A 21,716-nucleotide genomic window follows, 5' to 3' on the forward strand; every position below is an offset into this window, starting at 1 on the left:
CCCAGTTGGCTGGTACACACTTCCTGGTTCTCAGGCCTTTGGGGGTGGACTTGAACTCTACCACTGGCTCCCCCAGGCCTCTGCCGATCATGGGGCTTCTCAGCCTCCAAATCCTCTTAGTGAATCTTTTCCTACCCCCTGGTCCAGGTTCTCTCAGGAGCCCCAATGCAGCAGGATGGGATCGTTCGTCCAGCACCCAACAGCTGAGATGGGGGTTGGCTCACTTTTGACTGGCACATGCACTGCAGACCTGCATCCCCCAAGAGAGCAGCCTGGGTGGCATGTCCTCTAGTCCAAGCGGAGGCTGGGGACCGGAGGGCATGTCACAGTTCTTCCCAGGTCTGTGTTCCGGGGCAGAGGGACAGCTGTCAGGGACCCAGAGAGGGCAGTGCCCGAGGGATGCACCCATGCCTGACTTGCACGGGGAATGCCCCTGAAACGCTCATTGACCCTCACTCACCATGTTGGACAAGACCCATCTCGGGCTCTTTCTCTTGCCCTCTCCACACACCTCCCATGCCACGTTGGGGAGCAACATGTCTCTGCACCAGCATCAAACGGGCATCCTGACCTTGCAGAGGTGGACAGGGGTCTGTGGGCTGTGACTCTGAGAGGCCTCAGCGCTGGCTGTTAGGTATACACGCTGAGTGTGAATGCCATGTGTGAGGAAGGAAGCTGGTCTAGGTCCTTCCCATTTCTCTCCTTCAGCCTTTCTGCCACGCCGTGGAAGGAGCTGGGGGAGAAGATTTCTGTCTAGGAACCTTAGTGTTCAGACAGGAAATATTCCATGTGCTTTTCCCAAGTAACCAGGCCATCCCAAAATGAGCTCCATTGAGTCAGGGGGGTTGAAAGTGACTACACAGCAAGGCCATAAGCTGTAGATACCAGCACAAGCTCCCTGTTCTCTGACACAGTTAATAGTAGAGGAGACCTGGTCTCTGCAGGTGGGCAGTGCCTGCAGTGTCCCCAGTGCACACCAAGGTCGAGTCACAGCTTCCTCCCGGGAGTGCTGTCCGCCGGCCCCCAGTCCTCTCCTTTTCCCTAAGGGAGGCACCTGAGACTGAGGGGGTTCTCAGTGACCTGAGTGTCCACCTACTGATGACAGCCCCTCGATGGGCCAGAGACGCCCGTGGGGCCCACCTGTGCCGGTGATTACTGATGACTGGCTGGGGAACGCGGGGTTTTCAAATGCCCATTGATGTGGAGGGAAAGTGCAGCCTTCCGGGAGACAGCAGGAACACGCACATGCACACGCACCTCCACACAGGCATGCACACAGATGCACACACAGGACTCACAGAGGGCAACATCCTGCCGTTCCCGGCTTCTATTTTCAAAACCACACATGTTTTATTAGGTTTCATGCCGAGTGTCTTCTGATTTATGGCAATTGTCAACCAAAGCAAAAACACGGGTGGCTTTAACCCTGCTGGAGCTAGGAGTTAACTGGCATGAAATTATGTTGTTGTTTTCCTTAAAAAAAAAGGAAGGAGAGTGCAAAACACTGCATTGCATGAAATGCTTAGGATGCAGAGCAACTCGGAATAGCAGCTTGCCACGCCTGTGGCGTCTGTTGCTGGGAGCCGTGTGCGCCAGGATGGCGTCTGACATGGACACAGCGTGTGGCCCGAGGCCCCTGGCCGGGAGGCCTCCAGAGACCAGTTTCCATATCCAACACGACTTAGATGAAACATGTTCAGTGGGGGTAAAAAAGCCAGTGCCTCAATAGCCCCTTGATTAGATTTTCATCTCCTGAGCAGACAAGTATGAATATTTATTACCATGAAGGCAGACTTGCCTCTTCCCATCGCTCTGATCTCGAATATTACCCACCGCTAATTTTTATGAAAATTTGGGCAACATAATGTTTTTACATAAACTGACAGTTCTTGAGATAATCCCGTTATTGTCTGGGTGAAAATGACAGCTTCCGCTTATTCATGTGTTAACGAGGGATTAAATATTGTTTTTCATCCCTGTAATCTAAGATGGACTGGAAATTAAAAACTGAACATTGTATATTAGCAAGGCTTTGAGGACCAGAATTTGTTTGCATTCACTTAGAGAAGACCCTCGAATTAGCGGTTTAACAGTCAGTCCTTTCATGTTGCGGTGGGAGGCAGCCTCGCTGACGTCCCTAAAATAAATTCATTAGCTTACCTGCCTCACACCAAATAGAACAGGCTCCCATCAGTAACTAAGCCACAAACAACCCTTTGCTAAAGAAAGAAAATCGCAACACAATTTGTTGCTTCAATGTCGAGAATTCTTCTGGGGTCCCCACGGCACATCCCGCTGGTGGAGGGAGCAGCGTCTCCTCCCTGGAAACTGCCCGAGAGCACTGGCCAGCAGCAGCGCCTGCCCTGGGCAGCCCGGACCCTCCACCCAAACGCCATGGCTGGCAGAACACAGCAGGTGATTTCTGCTTCATTTCATGGCTGGTGCCCCAGGTCAACCCGTGATTTGAGGGGTTTTTGGGTGAAAGTGTCCCACCATGTTACTCAGACTACACACTACATTTTTTTCCTTTTTTTTTTTACTCTCCCTGATTGGCTTGGAAAATTTTTACTTTTCCATTAGTTGTCTGACAGGGTATAGGAGATGGCACAGCTATTTCTGAGAAGCTGGCTGTCCAAACTCTGTCTGCTGAATCCAGTGGATAAAGGAGCCCTGAGTTTAACGAGACAGGATGGATCCGACTGAGGGTTGGTGCTGGGGGCTCACTGTGCCCCCTCAAATCTGTAGGTTGGGGTCCAAACCCCTAGGACCTCAGAACATGACTGTTGTTGGAGAGGGGCCTTCAAAGAAGTGACCCAAGGTAAAAGGTCACTGGGGCAGCCCTGCGTGGTGTCCTTATGGAGCAGGATTTGCGGGTGACCGTGTGAGAGCACAGCAGGCAGACGTCCAGGGGAGAGGCTCTGGGCAAACCTGCCCTGCCCGCCCCGGGCATGGGCTGCGGTCTCCTGGCCGTGCAGTGAACTCCTGGTGTCTGCTCCCCATCTGTGCCCCTCACCGAGGCGGTTCCAGGAAACCGATGCTGCTGGCCAGGAAACAGCCCCTCGTTTGTGTCGGCCCACATTGGCGCTTTTCCGTGACGGCAGGGACGTGCCTGCCGTGTAACAGAGGACACGTCGTGACACTTTCAGTGTAGCGTTGGTTCTAGTGCTCACACGGAAGCAGTTACTTCTTAAAGACGTGTGTGCTTTATGCTCTTGTAAAAAACAGAGCTTAATCCAGTAGGAGGGTCTGCACGCGCAGAGGCCTCATTAGCCTTTTAACGAGATCCTGTGCTTCAGACACATGAGGGGAGGTTACTGTTTGCAGGTGGATCAGACAGCCGGATCCCAGTGGGCGGTGGGCTCCCTCTGGGGAGCGGTGCCCATCACCCCAGGTGGGTACTGGGGGCCTCCTGGATCTGGGATTACAAAGCGTGTTCTGCACATGGGGAGTGCGGTCTGACGCTGGAGGACTGGCCCCGGCCATCGGCTTGTTCACATGCAGGCTCCGGGGCTGTGAGGTCTAGGCCCGGACAGGGCCCGGCCTAGGGTTGCCGTCGGCTTGGGTGGCACTGACCATCAGCCGTCAGTCTGGTCAGGGGCGGGCGTGTGTAGGTGATGGAGGCTTTTCGAGGAGCCTCGAGGATTCAGACCCAGTCCCAAGGCCACGCTCACCTCTGCTCACTTGCCAACCACCCCACGCAGGGCAGGTCTCTTTAGACGTGAGATTATTTTAAAGTTGGCGTTTGACTCTATTTCATGCTGCCTTGATTTCACACAGGTGGAAAGAACCTTTGAAACAAGCTCGTGGATTAAGCAGAGAGGAGGGAGGTTTCAAATCCACAGTCACAGAGAAGCAGGCTGCAGCGTGAATGGTTAGGGAAAGAACAGGGCTGTGTCGCCGAAGAGGGTTCCCTGGGACTTGGTAACTGCTAGATCACTTAACCGCTCTGGGTCTGCTTCCCCATCTGGGAACCGCGCCCCCTGCATAGGAACAAAGGAAGAGGGGCACCTGGAGGTGTGATCAGCAGGCGCTGCCTCGTGGCTGCCCGCAGGAAGCTGTGGGGCTGGCCTGCGCCCCTCTCATTGCTTCACCTCCAAGGGATTCCCAGTCTTTCGGCTCAAGAACTGAAAAGGGATTTCTGGAATATTACGTTCTGAGGACTCCGATGCCACATGCCCGGCTCTGCTGGGGACGCTCCAGAGACCAGCTCGCACCTGATCAACGCGTCCCTCCGTTTCTCATGGGGACACCCAGCCTGGGCCAGTCACAGCCCTGGATACGGGCTGTGTATTTCCATAAAAACACAGAAGAAAATGGGAGGAAAGGGCAAGGGGGTGGGTGAGATGCAGACATTACTCATTTCATTTTACGTGACTATTTACTTTGATGCGGAATAAAAATTGAATTTGTCACTATGGCAACTGCTGCATCACCAGCACCCTCCTGGCCGGAAGCGCATCAACAGACCCCACTGGGCCCACGTGACTCGGTCCCTCCCTCCGTGATCTGGGAGATGGACAAGGCCGTCTGTAACAAGCTCACATACGTCGACACGTCAAGTGCAGTGAGTTAGATTGAACGTATTTTTGTGTAATTTTCTTCACTTTTGAGAAACAGGAAGAGTCTCGACAGGTGCGTCCAGCAGAGGTCGGAAAGGGGCCCACCCAGGAGCTGTGCTTGGGTATCCAACCCTCCTTCGCCCCCCACTCAGCACCAGGGTGGGGGTGCTGTTGGTGGGCGGAACCTTCTCCGGTGGCTGCTGCAGATGTTTTAACGCGGCTTCATCGGTTTCCGTTCCAACACCAGGAAGCAGGCTTTCCTTAGAGGCGCCTTTTTGCTTTTAGGAGGAAAGAGTGCGGTTCTGTCTGTCGAGAAATTCAGATCACAATACAGCGAGGTGCGGTGCAGAGAGGACAGCGGGGGAACCAGCCTCTCCCCACCGCCGAGCTCACGGGGCTCGAGACAGAGTTGATGGCCCCTCCTTCCCTGGGGCTGTGGAGGTCCGGCCCCTGCTCTGGAAGCTGTTGAGAACATCGAGGTCCCTGCATGAGCTCTCGGGTCCCCACACAGATTCCTAGGTCCCTGGATGCCTTGGATTCCTGGACCATGGGCTGTCCTGGGTACGGCTAATGTGCTTGTTTCTGGGGAGTGGCTCATGGCTCTCCCAGGTGCCCAGGAGCTGTGATGGCTGGTGTCCTGAGGCTGGACATGGGGGACCCAGTGAGGGGCAAGGGTCCATGGTGTGTCTGGCTGTGGCGTCTGTCCCAAAGCTCGTTTTCTAGGTTCACCGGGTGCTGCAAGCACGTGCCCTTGGTGTCTTGCTCTGTGTGTGCCCGGAGCCACCCCCCACCCCATTAGGACTCGTCACCTCCTGGGATCAGAGCTGCCCCGACGTGTCCCCTGTCCAAGGCCACCCCTCCGCATCCGAGGCTTGCTCTTCAGTTCTAGTACACGGCCTACTCTGAACACCAGGGGTGTTTTGGTCACTGACTGTGTCCTGCCGCACCCAGCACAGTGTTGTTCAGAGCCTCAGATCAGTGAGGCCAGGGTCACTGTCGACATTGTCCTCAGTGACCGGTGGGGTCAGTGCCACCACTGTCTACTTCGGCGGCACGACTTTTGTCATGTGTGAAAGAGAAAACGGCAGAGGACTCGGCACACTCCCCGAACTGACACTTGTTCATCTCCTGGGTTTGCTGTAGGCCTGTGATTATGGGGATGTGTCTGCTGGGGGGACGGTGTGAGGCCTGTCCTCACAGCTTGCTGTGCCTCTGTCATGACTTCAAAGCAAAACATTGCAAAATGATGTCAGAGAGCACTTTGGAGAAGGAGAGGAGCTGTCCGCAGTCCTTCCCACCCCCGCAGGCCCGCTGTCAGGGTGCCCACATCACACCGGGACCTGCTGGCCTGCGTATCAGGAGTCGGGCTGCCCGGCCACCTCCTCCTGGTGTCCCAGAGACCTGGGGCGGCCAGGGAGGCCATCTCTGCCCACGTCCCCTGCCCACTGACGGGCCCAAGTCTGCGTGAACACCCAGGTTGCTGTCAGCGAGGTGCTGAACAGTGAGACTCGGGCTGTGGCGGCAGCAATTTAAAGTCGTGGCATTTTTCCACAGGCGGGCGAGGACCAGCCGGGACCTGGGAGGAATTGGGGCTGCGTCCAGACACCCACTATGGGGCAGTGCCACGCCCACTCGGTTTCCATGGTGACAGTGGTCACATGGCCACACCGACACCGACAGAACCGCTTCCTGCTGCCGGAGACAAACCTGTGCCCAGCTGTGGGGAGCAGCATGATCACAGGCTCACAGACTTTAAGGGACTTGGGATCAGCCGAGCCTTTGCCACTGAATCTCCCTCTGAGCAAGGTCTTCCGGGAGCCCAGCGGCCACGGAGCCCAGACCAGTCAGGGCGGTTGTGGGGACGCGGTGGAGGCAGGGAAGTGGAGACTGGAGCGAGGCACACGGCACTGGGGTTCACACCTATCTGCTTGCGTGAGCCCCCAGGCTCTGAAGAAGTCTCTGAAAACCACACCAGTGATGGGCTCGGGACACTGTCCCCCAGGACGTGGCCCTCGACCCATGAGTGTCCGGCTGCAGGAGTGGGAGAAAGCGCCAGAGGCACGGAGGAATCCCACGCCCCTTTGCACTGAGGACGGGTCTCCCCACACCCACGGGGACAAGGCGAACTCTTCTCCCACCCATCCCGCAGCCTGTGCCGCCCCCCAACACCTGGGGCCCCTCGGGTGCAGCTGCTGCTCCGTTGCCCCTTCCCATGAAGGCGCCCGGGTCCCGTAAAACCTACAGCAAACTCCTGTGCGTTCCCCCTGCAACATGTCCAGCACAGCCAGGGGCCCACAGAAGCCCAGGGCGGCTGCTTCTCCCTTCTACCCCCACGGACCACACGGGATAGGCGCCTCCGTGAGGCGTGACCGGCAGTGGCAGGAAAAGGGTTTGCGGCTTGAGGTCAGGACACAATCAAGGTGGAAGGATGAGACTCAAGCACGAGTAGGTTGATGATCAACAGACAGAAGCAGCAAAGCCATAATGGACGGGGAGGCAAAACTTAAAGAGGCAAGAAGTAAATGTTTCCCTGGAAGTGCAACACGGTGACAAATAGGTGACATGTGAGCAGCATGCAAGACCCGGTGGGGACTCACCACCTGGTGGCCCTGAGGTGAGAGGTGACCAGGAGACTGAGGAGCAGAGTGTGTGAGAAGGGCCAACCCGGCTAATGGGAAGGTGGCCACTGCAACTGAGATGCCAGTGGGCAGTGACTGGGAGCCCGAGACATCGGGGCACGTGGCCTCTACTGTCTCTGGAAATCCTCACAACAGCCCGGGTGTTGGGCCCGCAGGTGCCCCTCAGACCACCAGGAGACCGAGTCGTGGGGAGAGAGGCTTCATTCAGAGGGGACAGACGACAGCCTTATGGAGCTGAGGGGGGACTGCAGATGGATGACGGACCCTGAGGAAGGTCGATGGCCCAGTGCCCTGACTGGACGGGATGGGGAAGTCAGCAGAGGCCATGGGCGCAGAGATGAGTGTGCATACAGGGCTATGGGGACCAACACGGAAGCAGGGACTGGATGTGACACTGGGGAGGAGCAAGGAGCCTGAGGTCACAACCTCCTGACCCTCACGTTTCTCCCGGGGTGTTGGGGGAGTTGGGGGAAGTGAGCACCTTCTTCAAAATCGGCCGCAGCGAGGGGCCTGCCCTGCAGGCTTAGGGCAGGGGCCCGTGGCATCGAGCACATGCTCGGGGGCACCTGGGGAAGCTGACCGAGCACGGCAGCTGGGCAGTGGGCTGGCCCCTACTGCGGGGTCCTCCCTGGAGTCCCTGGGTAGCTGGCAGAGGCCCTGGGGCGCAGCTGCCACACTGGGGGCCCCCACGCCCCTCACCTGTCGCCAGTCCTGCCCTCTCCAGGCAGAGTTGCCTCCTGTGCACAGGACCCTCCTCCCAACATGCCGGCTGGTGCCCGGTGGCCCAGACACCCCGTCACCGCTTTCCCTGCTCAGGTGGCACGTGTGTCCTTGACCAGAATGCGTCTGGGTCAATCCCCAACCCCCAGACACTGATAATACGGTCCTGTAGAGGTAACCCTCCCAGGCGGTTCAGAGGGCCCCGGACCCTGCCATCCTCTCCCTCGCGGCTGCTGAAGGCCCACCTGTGATGGGGGTGCTTTGTTCCTCCAGCCCAGGCCACTGGTGGAGGAAAACCAGGGACAGGGTGTCTGTCTTGCCACACCTCCCAGAACTTTCTGAGTTCTGGTCAGTCTCCAGTGGTCCCTGCCCCACACGCCAGGTTGCAGGGACACGAGTGTCTGCCAGGCACCGCAGCTCTGAGAGCTCTGTGAGCCGCCCCCAGCCTCCACTCGCCTGCTACCCGGTGGGCACAGGAGCCGCCGTTCCTGAGGAACAGCCCATCAGACGAGCTCTCGTGCTGCGAACGGGACCTGCGGCTGCTGGGGAGCTGTCCCCAGGAAGTGGCAGGTCTTCTAGTGGCTCTGCGGGGACCCGCTGCCGAGAGCCAGCTGCCCCAAATGGTCTGCCACCCCAGGCAGCAGGGCCTGAGATCTGCCGCTCCCAATGCGGCCACGCAGACCAGTCTGGTGCACGCTGATGCAGAGCCCGCCGCCCAGTGTGCAACCCCTTTGACCGCACCGAGGTCCGGACGCGGGCCCGGCCAGGCTGCTGGTGCAGAGCGTGCCCTGCGCCTCCTCCGGCGCTCAGCACGACCCTGCCAGACGTGACCGCTCTCGGACGACTTAGGTTACCTCATGGCGCATCCCTGCTCTTACACTCCCTCCCCCCCAAGTCGGCCCGCACATAATTAAGGCAGACGTGTGCCCTCCTGAACCCCCAGAGGAAGGGGGTATTTCCTTGGCCTGCTCGTGTCCATAAATTTAATGATCACAAAACACTGAGGAAGGACGTCGTTTTTCTTATCCACAACTGCTTCTCAGGGAGACGTAAATTCCGATCTCAAAGGCAACCAACCAGTGTCGAGCGACGCAGCCCTGGGGTCAGCATGCCCATCGCAGGACAACTGGACTAGCAGGCACCAGCCCACCTGCCTCCCCTCGGCCCTGTGGCCTCATGGGACCGAGCTCACTGGCCGTCCTGCCCGGCCGAGTTCAGCAGGCTCCCCACACAGCGAGCGACGCATCTCCGAGGAAGCCCCTCGGCTACTCACCGACCCCACTCCGGCTTGAAGAATCCTCAGTCCAGACAGTGTCTCCAGTTTGTCCTTGTTGTCCACTGTTAGGAGAGACACAGAAGCACAGGGGTCAGCTGGGCAGGAGGCTGTTCTTGACTCCCTCAGCCTTTTCCTCCACTGCCCGGACGCCCAGCTCCACGGCCAGGCTGTGGACACACCTGGAGTGGGAGGCCCTGAGCCCTGCTTCCCGCTGGGAGCTGGGGGCCCACGGGCCAGCATCCCTGCAGCTTCCTCTAGAGAATGCCATCGTGGGACATTCACAGACTCTTGGACACAGGTGCAAACTGCGAAGTCTCTCGGTAGAACAAAACGAAGGTCACCAATTACACGACCACCGCGAAGCAAGCCCTCCTGCTCTGGACAGTTGGCCAGGGCGCCAGTGTCCTTCCCATCTGTGCCGGGGCCGCTCTACTCCCTCTTGTTCCCGTCCCTACGAGATGCGTTCAGCAATAACCGAGCTCCAGTGAGAGCCTCCCCTGGTTTGCTCCTGATGAGGGGTGAGGAAGACCTTTGGAGAACGAGTCGCCCCCAGGTCACACTGGGGGCAGCGAGCTCTGGAAGCAAGGGGCACAGGTGCCTGAAAACCCAGATGTCCTGGGCTCACTCTGCAAGCCCACTTGCCCCAACATGTAGGGATGAAGGAGTCACAGGGCAATCGACCTTGACTACGATGCATTTCCCCGTCATTTGGGAAATGAAAACCAGAAAAAATAGAATTATATTCAGGCCCCAAGAGTGAAGAGCGCCCTGCGGTCGTGGTGAACGCAGAGGGTGAAGGCGAGCAGCTGCCTGTTGGGTGCAGCCGCGTCAGTCTCGGATGGCGCAGCAACCCGCAGGGGATGGACCGGAGCCGCCAACGCCCCCACCCCGCCACCCACCACAGTTGGGGCCTCGCCATGGTCTTGGGGAAGGTTTCCCCTCTGAACGAATGGACGAGCTTTTCACTTCCGGGTGATGACCGTCCCTGAAAGAACACAGCACTGTCCCTGCGGTCACGGCAGCAGAACCTCACGCTGCTGCCGCTGCCGAGCGGGCATAGGGTGGGGGTCAGGGCCCAACAGGGGGCCTTGACCGAAAAGCAGCATCTGGACCAGTCGGTGGTTTTCACGTGCTGCAGTGAACACTGGACACGTTGCATGAAGGGACCCTGGCTGTGCTCCAGCAAGACCGCATCTGCAGGGCAGGTGGCAGCTGGAAACTTGGTGGGGACGGCCATGTGCTGGCTGGTCCCTCGCTTGCAGTGGGGACTGCAGACTCCTCAGCAGAGCCTGCCAGCCTGTCCCCAGCATCTCCCACAAACACGCCGTGCCTTGCCGTCCAGCCCCCTGGGTCCGGGCCCCCAGGCAGGCCTCACCCCCAAATGAAACACCGCACTGACGCTCTCAGCTCAGTGAAAGCACACCCATCGTCCATGTGGCCCAAATACCTGCCTCAGTTTCCCCTCATGAAAACCCCATGCTTGAAGACCCGTGTCAGGGTGTGAGGACTGCGTGGGCGTCAGCGGGAGCCGCATGTGCCCAGGACTGGCACACGGCTGGTTACTCGATGGGTTTATTGGGCCCGCGCGTTGCCCACACGGTGCCCAGCCCGAGCACAAACTTAAGGGTTCTGCCTTTTTTCTAGGATGCGTCAAGGTACACCGTTCATCACACTGTGGCCTCTCTTTTCCTTGTCCTGTCCTCTCGGTGTGTCTGAACACAGACAGTACCCAGGAGTGGCCAGGTGGTTGTAAGCTCAGACCCTCCAATGTCCTTCCCCCTGAGGTTTTTCTTGCTCACCCATCATTTAATACTCTTCCTTCTGAGATGCCCCCCACCCTCGGCCCCCGCCAACCACAGGGACCCATTCTCACAAACCCCTCTGGTGGGTGGAACCGGGACACCCCACCTTTTCCCACAAACAGTGTCCCTCCTGCGGCCCATCCCTTCTCAGGTGCCAGGATCGCCCCCCTGGGCCAGTGCTCCCGTGTCTGCCTGCGAACACACCTGCTCTGACTCTGAAAAGCTGAGTGGCGGGCCACTGTCCCATCGCCCTTTGGTGACCTCCAGGATGACAATGACAGGCTGCGAGGGGGCATTTCTGGGGGAAGGGTAAGCCTCGCTTCTGCCCGATACCGTGTCAGATGTGGGCCCTGACTCCCTCCCAGGGCCAGGCGCGGACTCCGGGCTGTGGGGTGAGCCGGCGGGAGTCGGAGGTGGGAGAGCCGATTTAATGAGTCGAGGATGATGCATAAAAGCCCGTTTTTATCTTCCCGGAGACACAAAGGGCTTCCCAACACCACAAAGAAGTCCTTTAAAATTAAACTCACTAGATGAAGGGATATGCAAATTACCTGGAGCAGCAGAACCCTGCAACGTTCTCAAAACTCGGCCACAGCCGTTTAATTAATGTTTTAATTTATCGGAACACTTCTCTGCACTTGACAGTTCACGCGGCATCCCGTGTAATTAAGCACGTCGCCACGGCGGAGGGGCCTGCCTGTCTCTTCCCCGTCACCCTAACCTGAAAGGACGTGCAGAGTCCCCTCTGTGGGCCACATGGCAACGGAGACAGCACAGGGGTGGAGTGCCAGGGGGCAGCTCGAGGACAGGGGCAGGGAGGCGGCACCTGGCCCCCGACGTGAGGGGAGGTTCCAGCCTCTGCAGGCGGAGCCCAGTTCCTGGCAGAGCAACACCCCTGGGCCCCAAGCTGCATCCGCACAAATTTCCACCGCAGAAACGTGCCTCCTCTCTGCCACCTTCTCTCCCCAGAGAAGGGAGGGACAGGGAGCTGGTGAACTGTCACGGTCACCGGGGGACCTCTGGCTGGCCAAACGGAAATTGGCATGAACTCGCCGAAACACTGAGGAGGGACTGGCTCTCACGTGTCCTCACGGGAGCCGCCCCCTGTGCTCCAGCCTGTGAGGCTCAGGTCGGTGCCGGGCAGAAAGGGGGGTATGGGGGAAAGGAGGTCGACCTGGTGCCCCAGGTGCCCATGCCCCTCCTTGGATCCATCAGGGCTGGGAAGGTGGGAGCAGGGAGCTGCCGGCTCACGATGGCCCTCCCAGGGCCCCAGGTGAACGGCCTCAGATTGGGGAGCGGGGCGGGGCCCTGCCACTAAGGGCCAGCGTGGCCCCCCAGCGTCTCCCCAGCTCTCTGATCTGGGGAAGGCGGCCCAGCCCCAGGCTCTCTGCCCAGCCCTCGTGGAAGGTGACGGTCCTCAGCCTCCACCGCAGAGCCTACAACTCTCTGAGCAGCTGTCAGGTGCAGGGACAGAGCAGTGGCTCCCTGGATGGAGCCCTTTCACCGACAGGCCTAGAACTGGGCAGAGCAAGCTGTGTCCGGAGGAGCCTCCACCCCTTGGGGAAGCTGGGCTGTCTCAGGAAGTGGCCAAGGGCCAGCTTGGAGTCTTCGCAGTGGAAGGGGCAGCTGGGCATGGTGGGGGGCCTGGGGGTGCAGCCAGGGACAGGAGCCCTGCCCAGGCCCCATTCCAGTGTGGGGGACCAACCAAGAGCCCTTCTGTACCTCACGTCTTCCTGGGGGTCATTTTCTCTTGTCTGTAAGAAACCCTTTAGAATTAACTTAAATGAGGACCTATCTGAGACAAACTCATTTTTGGGGAAGTATCCTTATTCAACTCTTGTTTTTTTGAGCCCTCATTTTTGAAAGACATCTTCTCGTGGAACGATTCTAGGTTGGCGGTTATCTCCCTGCAGTAACATGAAGACACCTTCCTCCCGTCTTCTGGTTCTGTCTTGGCTGCTGAGCAACCAGCCGAGAGGCGAATTCTCCTTTCGCCTGGAGCACGCACTTTTTTCCTTGGCTGCTTAGAAGGTTCGCCCTTTGTCTGGAGGCCCTGCGGTCTTGGTTACGGTCTAGACGGAGACAGGTTTTCACGCTGAGACGTCCCAAGTCTGAGGACTGGTGTCTTCCAGTAGCAACAGAAAATTTTCCGCTGCTGTAGCTGCAAATATGGCCTCCTGATGCCCCTCTCCCCTCCGGGAACTCCTGTTGGAGGTGCATAGAACTTTCTCACCTGGTCTTCTAGGCGTCCTTGCTTTTAAAATCCACGCACATTTTCATCTCTCTAGGCTGCATTCTGGATAGTTACCCCAGCTTATCTTTCGGCTCACTAACTCCCTCTTTAGCTGCATCTACTCTGTCTTGACAACTGTCTCTCGAGTTTAAGCTTTCATTATATTTCTCAGTTTAAAAATTTCATTGTTTTCCATTTTTTAGTCACTTTAGAGCTCTTAACCTTTGGGTCACATTTTTTCCTCCCTCTCATTTCCCTTTAAACACATACAAACACTTAAAATTTATGTGCGGGGTCTACTCATCACACAGTCTGACGCTTCTGTCCGTTCTCTCAGCTGCCTTTTCCCCAGCATGCTCTGAAGTTTTCGGTTGTGAACTCCTCTTTCCCAGGGCTTTAACGGTGGGAACCCCTTGAGGACAGAGAAGAAGGGGGACCTTTGGGCAGAATGAGCCTGTCTTCCCACTAGGCCTCTGGACGCCCTACCCGCTCAACCGTTCGACACTCAACTCCTTGCTTGGGGCTGAGGGGCCACTCCGGTGCTTTGCACCGGGACCACCAGCTCCTGTGAGGGCAGACACCCTCCCCGGTCCCCACCCAGTGTCTGTGCTGAGGGCAGGCAGCTCCCGACCTTCTGGCCAAATGGGGGCTGTGCTGTTATTCCGAGGTGACCTCCACTGTCTTCCCCGGCCTCACCCTGGGGCTTGCCTCCTGCCCACAGTTTCTGAGGTCATGGACGCTGAAGCTCAAGGTCAGCCTGGCTGGGAAAACACCCTCAAGTCAAGGTCAGCATCAGTGTCCAATTTGGGTTCTTGCTTTCACCTGGTTTGGGATCTTCAAGAATTTCACTGTCTCCAGACAACCAATGGTGTTTAAAATTGTGTCTTTGGATCCCCCCATTCTGGCATTTCCAGTTACTTTCTAAATCAGGGTCAGGCCAGCCCCTGCTTCTCCCAGCTGGCCGATGGGAACAGGGAGACCTCACAGCCCTCCCAGAAGTGCCCCATCGTTGCCTCTGTGCTTCCGGGAGGGCGACTCATTTACTGTGAGTCCGAGCAAAGCCTCGGGGCATGATTTACAGGGCGTGTGTGAGGCACTGGATGGTCAGCTGTATGTTACCCTGAACATGAGTGTTCATTGACGTGTGTACAAAATCAGTAGCTTTATTCAGAGTTTTTATGGGCTCACTGCAGGGACACTTGTTTGTTGTGGAAGAGAGACGAGAGACTGGCCCTTTGCACGGTGCCCCGCCGAGTGTGGGCCCCGGGGTCCTCCACTGGGACCTCTCCACAGACTCGACTTGTGCCGGGCAGCGCTGGGAGCAGAGCTGGATCTGGGCTGGTTGGAGCAGCACGGCCGTACCCGGGTGGCCGCAGGAAGGAGAGCCAGCTTCCCCGAGACAGCACGGATTAGGAAGCAGCGCACATTTCCACACGGCGGGCTGCTCCCCTTTCGTGATCTCTTGTTGGCAAGAGGGGTGAGGGCCATTGTGCTGCACTCGGCCTGGCGTGTCCCCTGCAGACCCCTCAGCTCCCACACTCACAGGCCGTGTCCCACAGACGGATGCTCCCGGGACCCTCGGGGGACCCTCCATGTGTGCCCACTCCCTCCTGCAGAGATGCTCCAGGCCCGGCTGCACATCTCCCACCCTTGCGCGCAGCTGCCGCTGCGGGACGCATCGCCTCACGCTCTTTGCCACCCCAGACCCGATTCTTCCTCCTTCTGACGCCCCGTCTGACGCCCCATGTGACGGGCAAGCACCGAGCGCCTCCAACGCAAACGTTTACACGAGAGCCCAGCGCCTGAAAGGCTTTCTCTCCTTGGAAACTGAAAGGTCAATTTGTCAAACCCACGCCTCGGGTTCCTGAGAAAGGCCCTTAGCCCGCCTTCCAGCCAGAACCGAGTAAATAAACGAGGCTTTTATCTGCCGACTCTCCTGGGAAGTCTCCGGAGAGCGCGGGGCCTCGGCGGGACTGGGCTTGGCGGCGAGCTGGCAACAGCCACAGGCAGCGAAAGCGAGTGTCGGCTCCAATTTCCAAGTCATTTTTCAAATTATTTTAATTAGATATTGTTTCAGTTTCACGTACATTAGTTTAATAGCTGATACCAACATTTCAGGTTTCAATTGGTGCAGGTGATTTTTCCCAGGCTCCCTGGCCACCTGCAGTAATTGAAACCACAATGTTTATCCTTTGCCGTGTTCAGCTCGGGGCCGGCCAGCTGCTGTTCCCCACCGAAGGGATGAGAAGGACAGACTCGGGTGTTTCAGGAGAAAATGGAAATCTGTCTCCTTATCATTTATCTCCCGACAGTACTCGAGCAGGTAGAGCTAAGGCCAGGAGCTCATAATATTGTCCCCCAATTTCATTACATAATTGGCTTTCCAATGCAAATTTCAGTGAAATCTGATGTTTTCTTTTAAGATTAAAGCTCTCTGACTAAACAGCCATATTTGGTGATCAACACATTTTCTGACAATTTTCAATGCTAAGTCCTTGAACCTGCGCCCAAAAGATCCTTCCTGCCCCAGCACATGGTCACAGTTTTAGGTTCTGAGTATTGTCCGACTTTGTTGTGTTATTCAGATATGTACAGATTCTAGTCAGCTCACGCCTTTTATAAAGGTGAGCGTGAACTTAACCCAGACCTCTGTACCATCAACTATGGAAAAGCTAGATAGCTTCGAGTGCCTCTCTACGATGAGAGAACCTGCTTTACCCTTGAAATTGGGCATCAGAAACCTGCGGACCCAAGTTCTCTGTCACGAGCCCGAGGAGCTAGAAGCAGTGCAGCTTCTCTCCCAGTCACTTGAAACTGAAATGAAACCAAACCAGAATGTCGCCTGCACAGGAAACGCCAAACAGTGAAAGAAACAGGAAGGAGCCTCAAGTATGAGGTTGGAGAAAACGCAGGCGGTTCCTGCAATAAACGTAAACAGGTTAAATTGTGCTGTTCGGACGCGGGCACCCGTGTCCACCTACAGGCTCTCCACGGGAAACACGCCTAAAACGAAGCGGTTTGGAAAAATTAAAAATGGAAAGGGCTGGGAAAATGAGGTGAACAGAAACAGAAGCAAAGGCGGGGGTCGTGGTTTGACTATCATGACAATAGACAATTTTAACTTCTTTTTAGAAGTGAAGTACGTACAATTTTATATCAATGTTAAAAGAATCCAGAGCTAAGGGAAAGTGTTCATGAGGTGATAGACGCTGAGAAGTAAAACCACGGAGATTCACACAGAGGGGACAGTATGCCGCCGACAACGGCTGGACAGACAGCTCTCCTGGTGCCGCGTCCTGGGACCTGCGCGTCCACGCGACTGCCTCACAGCCACCGGCACTTTCAGTGTCCCTTTGGACTAATGAGGACGCCACGCAGCTAGTCAGCGAGAGGCCAGACTTGAGATTTGTCTCCCTGGCCCACATGGCAGACATGCAGAGCGATGGCATAAAGGCAATTCAGTAGCAACTGATCAAACATTGGAAGCAGGTAAATATAGCGGATCAGATAGGGGGCCTGGAAGGACTTTCACGGTTTCCAAAGAGTAGAGCTTCTACAGGTTGCATCCTCCCATCATGACCTGGTAACACTAGAAACTAAAGCCACGGGAAAGGAAAGGCTGCAGCCAGCCGAGCACCGGCAGACGTGCTCCCCCATCGTGCTCAGACTGAAGGAGCACCGAGCACTGGGATCGCAGCGCACTCAGAAAGCTCGGACTGGGGGCCACGGAGTCTGCCCCGTGGGAGGTCTGCAGCGCCCGCCACGTGGGGTCGGAGCCCTGGTGGTTTCGTAATTGAGTAAGAAAAAGGCAAACAGGAGATGAGGCATTCAGTGAAGGACTCAGAAGTAAAATCATTAGAACTTAAGGGAAGAAACAGAAATACGTGGTAAAGACATAAATGAGTAACCTATAAAAGGGAAACGCAACTATGAATAAAACCAAGAGCTGAATTTTAGGGAAAAATACATAAGCTCTTACCACAAGTCTAATAGAGAAAAAAAATAAGACACCTCAACTCCAAGCATTACCAAAAATTAATAGTGATAAAAGAAACAACCACAGGAACTTAAGGGTTACAGGCTAACAACACGACTCGTGTAAAAACCGGAACTCTTAAGGAACTGAACTATGAACGAAAAATATAAATAACTAAACTGGCCAAGGGACGTAACCGCAGAGGAACGGAAAAGACTGTCAGCCAGCTGTCCTCCAGGACGAGTGTGGGGCCACTGAGTCAGGCCGTGAATGTCCCCGTGACATCTGCGCTTTGCAGTCAAGTGGGAGCCCACGGGGTGAGGCTGTTGGGGCCCCAGCTCTCAGGGACAAGGACGGGCCTGATGGCCACCGACGGATCCTGAGCCTCAGGGACCCTGACTCCTGCATCAAAACTTCCCGAACCACATGAGCTAAATATCCATTTTCTCCTTCCACTGATATGTCCCAAGTCAAGAGTCAGCTGCACAAACAGCCAACTGATTGCTGACAAGGAGCAAAGGCCACCGGGAGGAGGGAGGGCCATTTGCCCCCAGACGGTGCGGAAACACAGAACATCCATGTGCAGAAGGAGCGGCGGGCACAGACCCTGCACCCGTCACAAAATTCAGTGACAAGCACACGGAAATGCGGCACTCGGGGCCAAAGCACTTCTGGTGGAGAACGCGGGAGACAGTCCAGCTGCCTTGGCTTTGGTGAGGGCTTTCAGATACAACACCAGCAGCACAGTCTGTGAAAGAAAACGTTGATAAGTGGGACTTGGTTGAAATTAAAAACTTCTGTCCTGCAAAAGGCACTGTTAAGAGAATAAAAGACAAGTCACATACTGGGAAATGGTATTTGTAAAACGCATCTGATAAAAAACTGTTATTCAAATATGCAAAAACTTTTAACGTTCACTACTAAAGTGATGCTCTGGAAGAGGTGATGCTGTGGGGATGGTTAGAAGTTCAGTGCTGCGGGGCGGGAGGGGTGAAGAGGGACGGACAGACGGACACAGGGGAACTTTTGGGCAGAGGGAGGGCTCTGTGTGATGGCTGCTGTGGGTGGGCACGCATCACTCATTGCAGATTTGTCCAAACCCACACGACACAGGACCGAGCGTGAACCCCGGGGTGAACCGGGACCAGAGTCAATGACGACCAAGTGATACCGGCCCATTACGGGCAGCCCACATGTAACACATCAGTATGGGAGCTGGGGAGCTGGGGTGCTGGGAGGGGGGAAGATGAATGCAAACTCTCTACTTTCTGCTCCGTTTTTCTGTAAACATAAAGCCACTCTAAAAAGAATGCCTATAAAAATCACAAGAATGCAAAGGCCAGCAGTCCACTGTTTCTACTGGAAGGGACGTCCCAGGGCAGGTGTCCGAATGCTGTAAGTACAGGGGCTCCTATTGTACTGAGATTATTCCTTCAGGGGAACGTTCTGGATTCTCAAGAGCAGTTGTCATCTTCCAGCTCAGCCGGCTGGTGCTGTGTGTCTAACACCTCATCCTGGAATCTTCCGTGTTCAGAAACTGGAGGACGGAGGCAAAGGAGGAGGGTGACCTGCAGGAGGGCAGCACTCTGGGGCCCTGCGCTCTGTCCCATGCTACAGAGATGAAAACGGCATGGGACCATGGCCTGCAGCTCTGGGCCAGGGTGGGCTGCTTGACTGGACCATGTGACTGGGTCGCATGAGCAGCCCCTCCGGATTGGGGTCGCAGAGAAAACTGTGGTGGAGCTCACGCAAGGTGGCTATGCGCTCACAGCCCTCCCCAGATGTGCCTGGCTCGCTGGGGCGTGCGGGAGGCGTTGTCTGTGCTGAGATCGGGCTCTGTCCGGTCCACATGCCCGAAAGGAGCGTCTGCACTGCTTGCGAGAGGGACGACATCTGTGTGCGGCCCTGAAATCGGCCTCAGTTGGGAACACATTTTCCATATTTCAACAGACCACTTCACTAAGTCACAAATAACTCAGCTAATCCATGAGGCCACTCGCTTACAAAAACCCATTTGCTCTGCTTCAGAGCAAAATGAAAATATACATTGCAGACGAGGCCACAGTCCCCCGCCGGCTCTGGGTGCTGTGCTGTGCTCCCTCCCTCTGGCAGCTAAGAAAGGCCTCCTTCTCCCGAGAGCCATTCGAATAAATGCCCCAGAGACTGCTGACCTGGGCGAGCACGTTTATTTGTAGCCAGGGTTTAATGGGAAATTTAGCCTAAACTGTGTTTCGATGCAGGTCTATAAATAAAACATCAGTCTGGGTTTTTCATCTTCATCCCAACGCTCTGCAACGCACAATATCGGCGCACCCCGCTGGGAAATCTTCCAACCGACCACACAAATCAGGTGAGTCTTCCAGGAACCTTCTGCCAGCCAGTGGGGGAGGGGCAGGAGCAATGGGCAGCTCGCCACTGAGACCCTGAGAGTGGGGGTGTGGGGAGCACTCGGGGGCCATCCAAGCCCTGGGTGGGCCCCCACCTGCAGGAGCCGCCCACAGAGGCACTGAGTGTAGGCGAACTCATCCTTTGGGAGCTCTGGGAGGGGTTTCGTTGCTTCTGCGGACGCCCCGGCACGTGGTATTGCTGATCGAAAGGCCAAGGGGGGACTTTTGGGGAGTGAAGGGCAACTCTGCCTTCTCGTTACCAGAAACCACAGTTCTGCGTCCGGGGCCCCTGTGCCCCAGGATGATGTCTGAGGCCCTGGGCTCGGTCCCACTCCAGAGCTGGTTCCCCGACAGCTCACGGTGTTGGTTGTCCTCCGTGGTGGCCACGCTCCTTCTGGGGGCTGAAGACGACAGGATGTGGAATTCACACCCTGGCTGGCTCTGGAAATGCTGGGGATGTGCCCCTGAGAAAGGTTTGACACTTGCCACACCCAGTAGGAGTTGCTGCCTTCCAGGCTCGCTGTTGGCTCATCCAAGCTTTGCATCATTAAAATTCGTAATTCCCACCACCTTGAGGCGTTGAAAACTCTGCTGCCAAAGTTCAAATATGTGTATGGGGCTGCTGACGGGCAAGGGCCCCTCATCCAGCAGCTTGCTTTGGTAGCTAAACCTCTTCCAGAATCTTCTACGAGCCTGAAAGTCACACTGTCTGCTACAGTGGGTTGTTGCTGTTGGAGCAGCTGTGGAGGACTCGGCTCCCTGCTCAGCTCTGTTCCCCGTGACGGTCACTGGAGTCACACCCTGCCTGTGGGCTGAGCCGCTGATCCAGGGGAAGGCAGGCGGAAACCATGGGCGTCTCCCAGCTGGGATGTGCTCGGGACGCACCAGGTTCGGACCCAGGACTGTGACTCGGGAGGGGCCCAAACCCTCATTTCCGACAAGCTCCCTGAAGCCAGGGGCTGCGGTCCAGGCCACAGAGCTGTGTCAGCGAGGTGCTGGCCTTTGACGTCACACCCTGGGATGGCTGGGAGCCTTGACACCGGAGGGGACAGTGAGCAGTCGCTCTTCGCAGACTCTTGTTGGAAAGCACACCACAGACCGCCCTTTCTCTGGGTGGTTCTGGAACCTCTTCTTTCAGGGAGGAGAGAATCATTTCCCTGAGAAACACGTCTTACATTTTTGTCATAATTATCAAAGTGTGGTGTAATTATGGCTTGTTGGTGCAGACTTTATCATCATTTGAGCCCACTTGTGGCAGCAAGGAAGGGCTCTGGTTTACATTTGTAGGATATACCTATGTGTCTACCCGTCCGTCATCTGTTTGCCCACCCACCTGGCCCAGACCTGGGTCATTGAAGACGAAAACCAGCTCTTTTGGAGCGTCTACCACAGGCAGGCGCTGGGGCAGGCGTTGCACACACATTGCCTCAAACCCTCAGTCACGTGCGGTTGCTCATCAAAAAGCAGAGTTGGCAGGATGGGGTGTAGCGATCATGGTCATGTATGTGCACACAGGACAGGACAGGAAACGGGCCCCAGTGACTACGTGGCCTCAGCAGCAGCGTGGCCTTGGAGTCGGCACTCTGGGCACCCCGAGGTGCCCTGTGCCCCCTAAACAACTGGGCACCATGTGTACCGACAAACCCCGCAGCCTTCGGCTCAGCCCTGGGGCCCTGACATTGCCGTCCGCTGGGGGCAGTGTGCTGGGGGTTGACCGCAGTAGGGTGGGGGTGCTGGGTGGGGAGTGGGAGGAGGCTGGACACTCAGAACAGGGGTTCTCATTTTCCACTTGGTGCCACTGCAGAGTTTGTGGGTTTGTCATTAAACTGAGCATTTGTTCACATCTTTTGTGTATGAAGACACATCAAGCCCCGCTCCCTCTTGAAGATGTGAGGGGACGTGCTAGCGTCTGCCCCCGACATGGGGAATGGCCCTGGGCAGTTCTTTAGGGGACGGCCACTATGGCAGGGACGTTCACCAAGTACAGGCTGCAGACGGGCGCTACGCCAGCGCTGGGTGTGAACTTGTTCCATGAGTCTTCGGACAACCCTGGGAGGAGGGAGCTGGAGAGGAGACTGAGGACTTGCAACACCATCATGGGGCCGGCGGACCCACACTCCTAGC

At 56.6% G+C, this 21,716-nt stretch overlaps 1 protein-coding gene across 1 annotated transcript in view; it reads right to left on the minus strand.

The window, feature by feature from the left end:
• The window catches only part of PTPRN2 (protein tyrosine phosphatase receptor type N2), a 383,390-nt gene that overhangs the window by 123,005 nt on the left and 238,669 nt on the right, over window positions 1-21,716 (minus strand). The window contains exon 12 of the mRNA XM_037131929.2: window positions 9,192-9,256. Coding sequence (XP_036987824.2) covers window positions 9,192-9,256 — 65 coding nt within the window. The remainder of the gene's footprint in view (window positions 1-9,191; window positions 9,257-21,716) is intronic.

This window comes from Artibeus jamaicensis, unplaced genomic scaffold, assembly GCF_021234435.1.
Source record: "Artibeus jamaicensis isolate MK-2021 breed Jamaican fruit bat unplaced genomic scaffold, CSHL_Jam_final contig_718, whole genome shotgun sequence".
NCBI classification, from domain to species: Eukaryota; Metazoa; Chordata; class Mammalia; order Chiroptera; family Phyllostomidae; genus Artibeus; species Artibeus jamaicensis.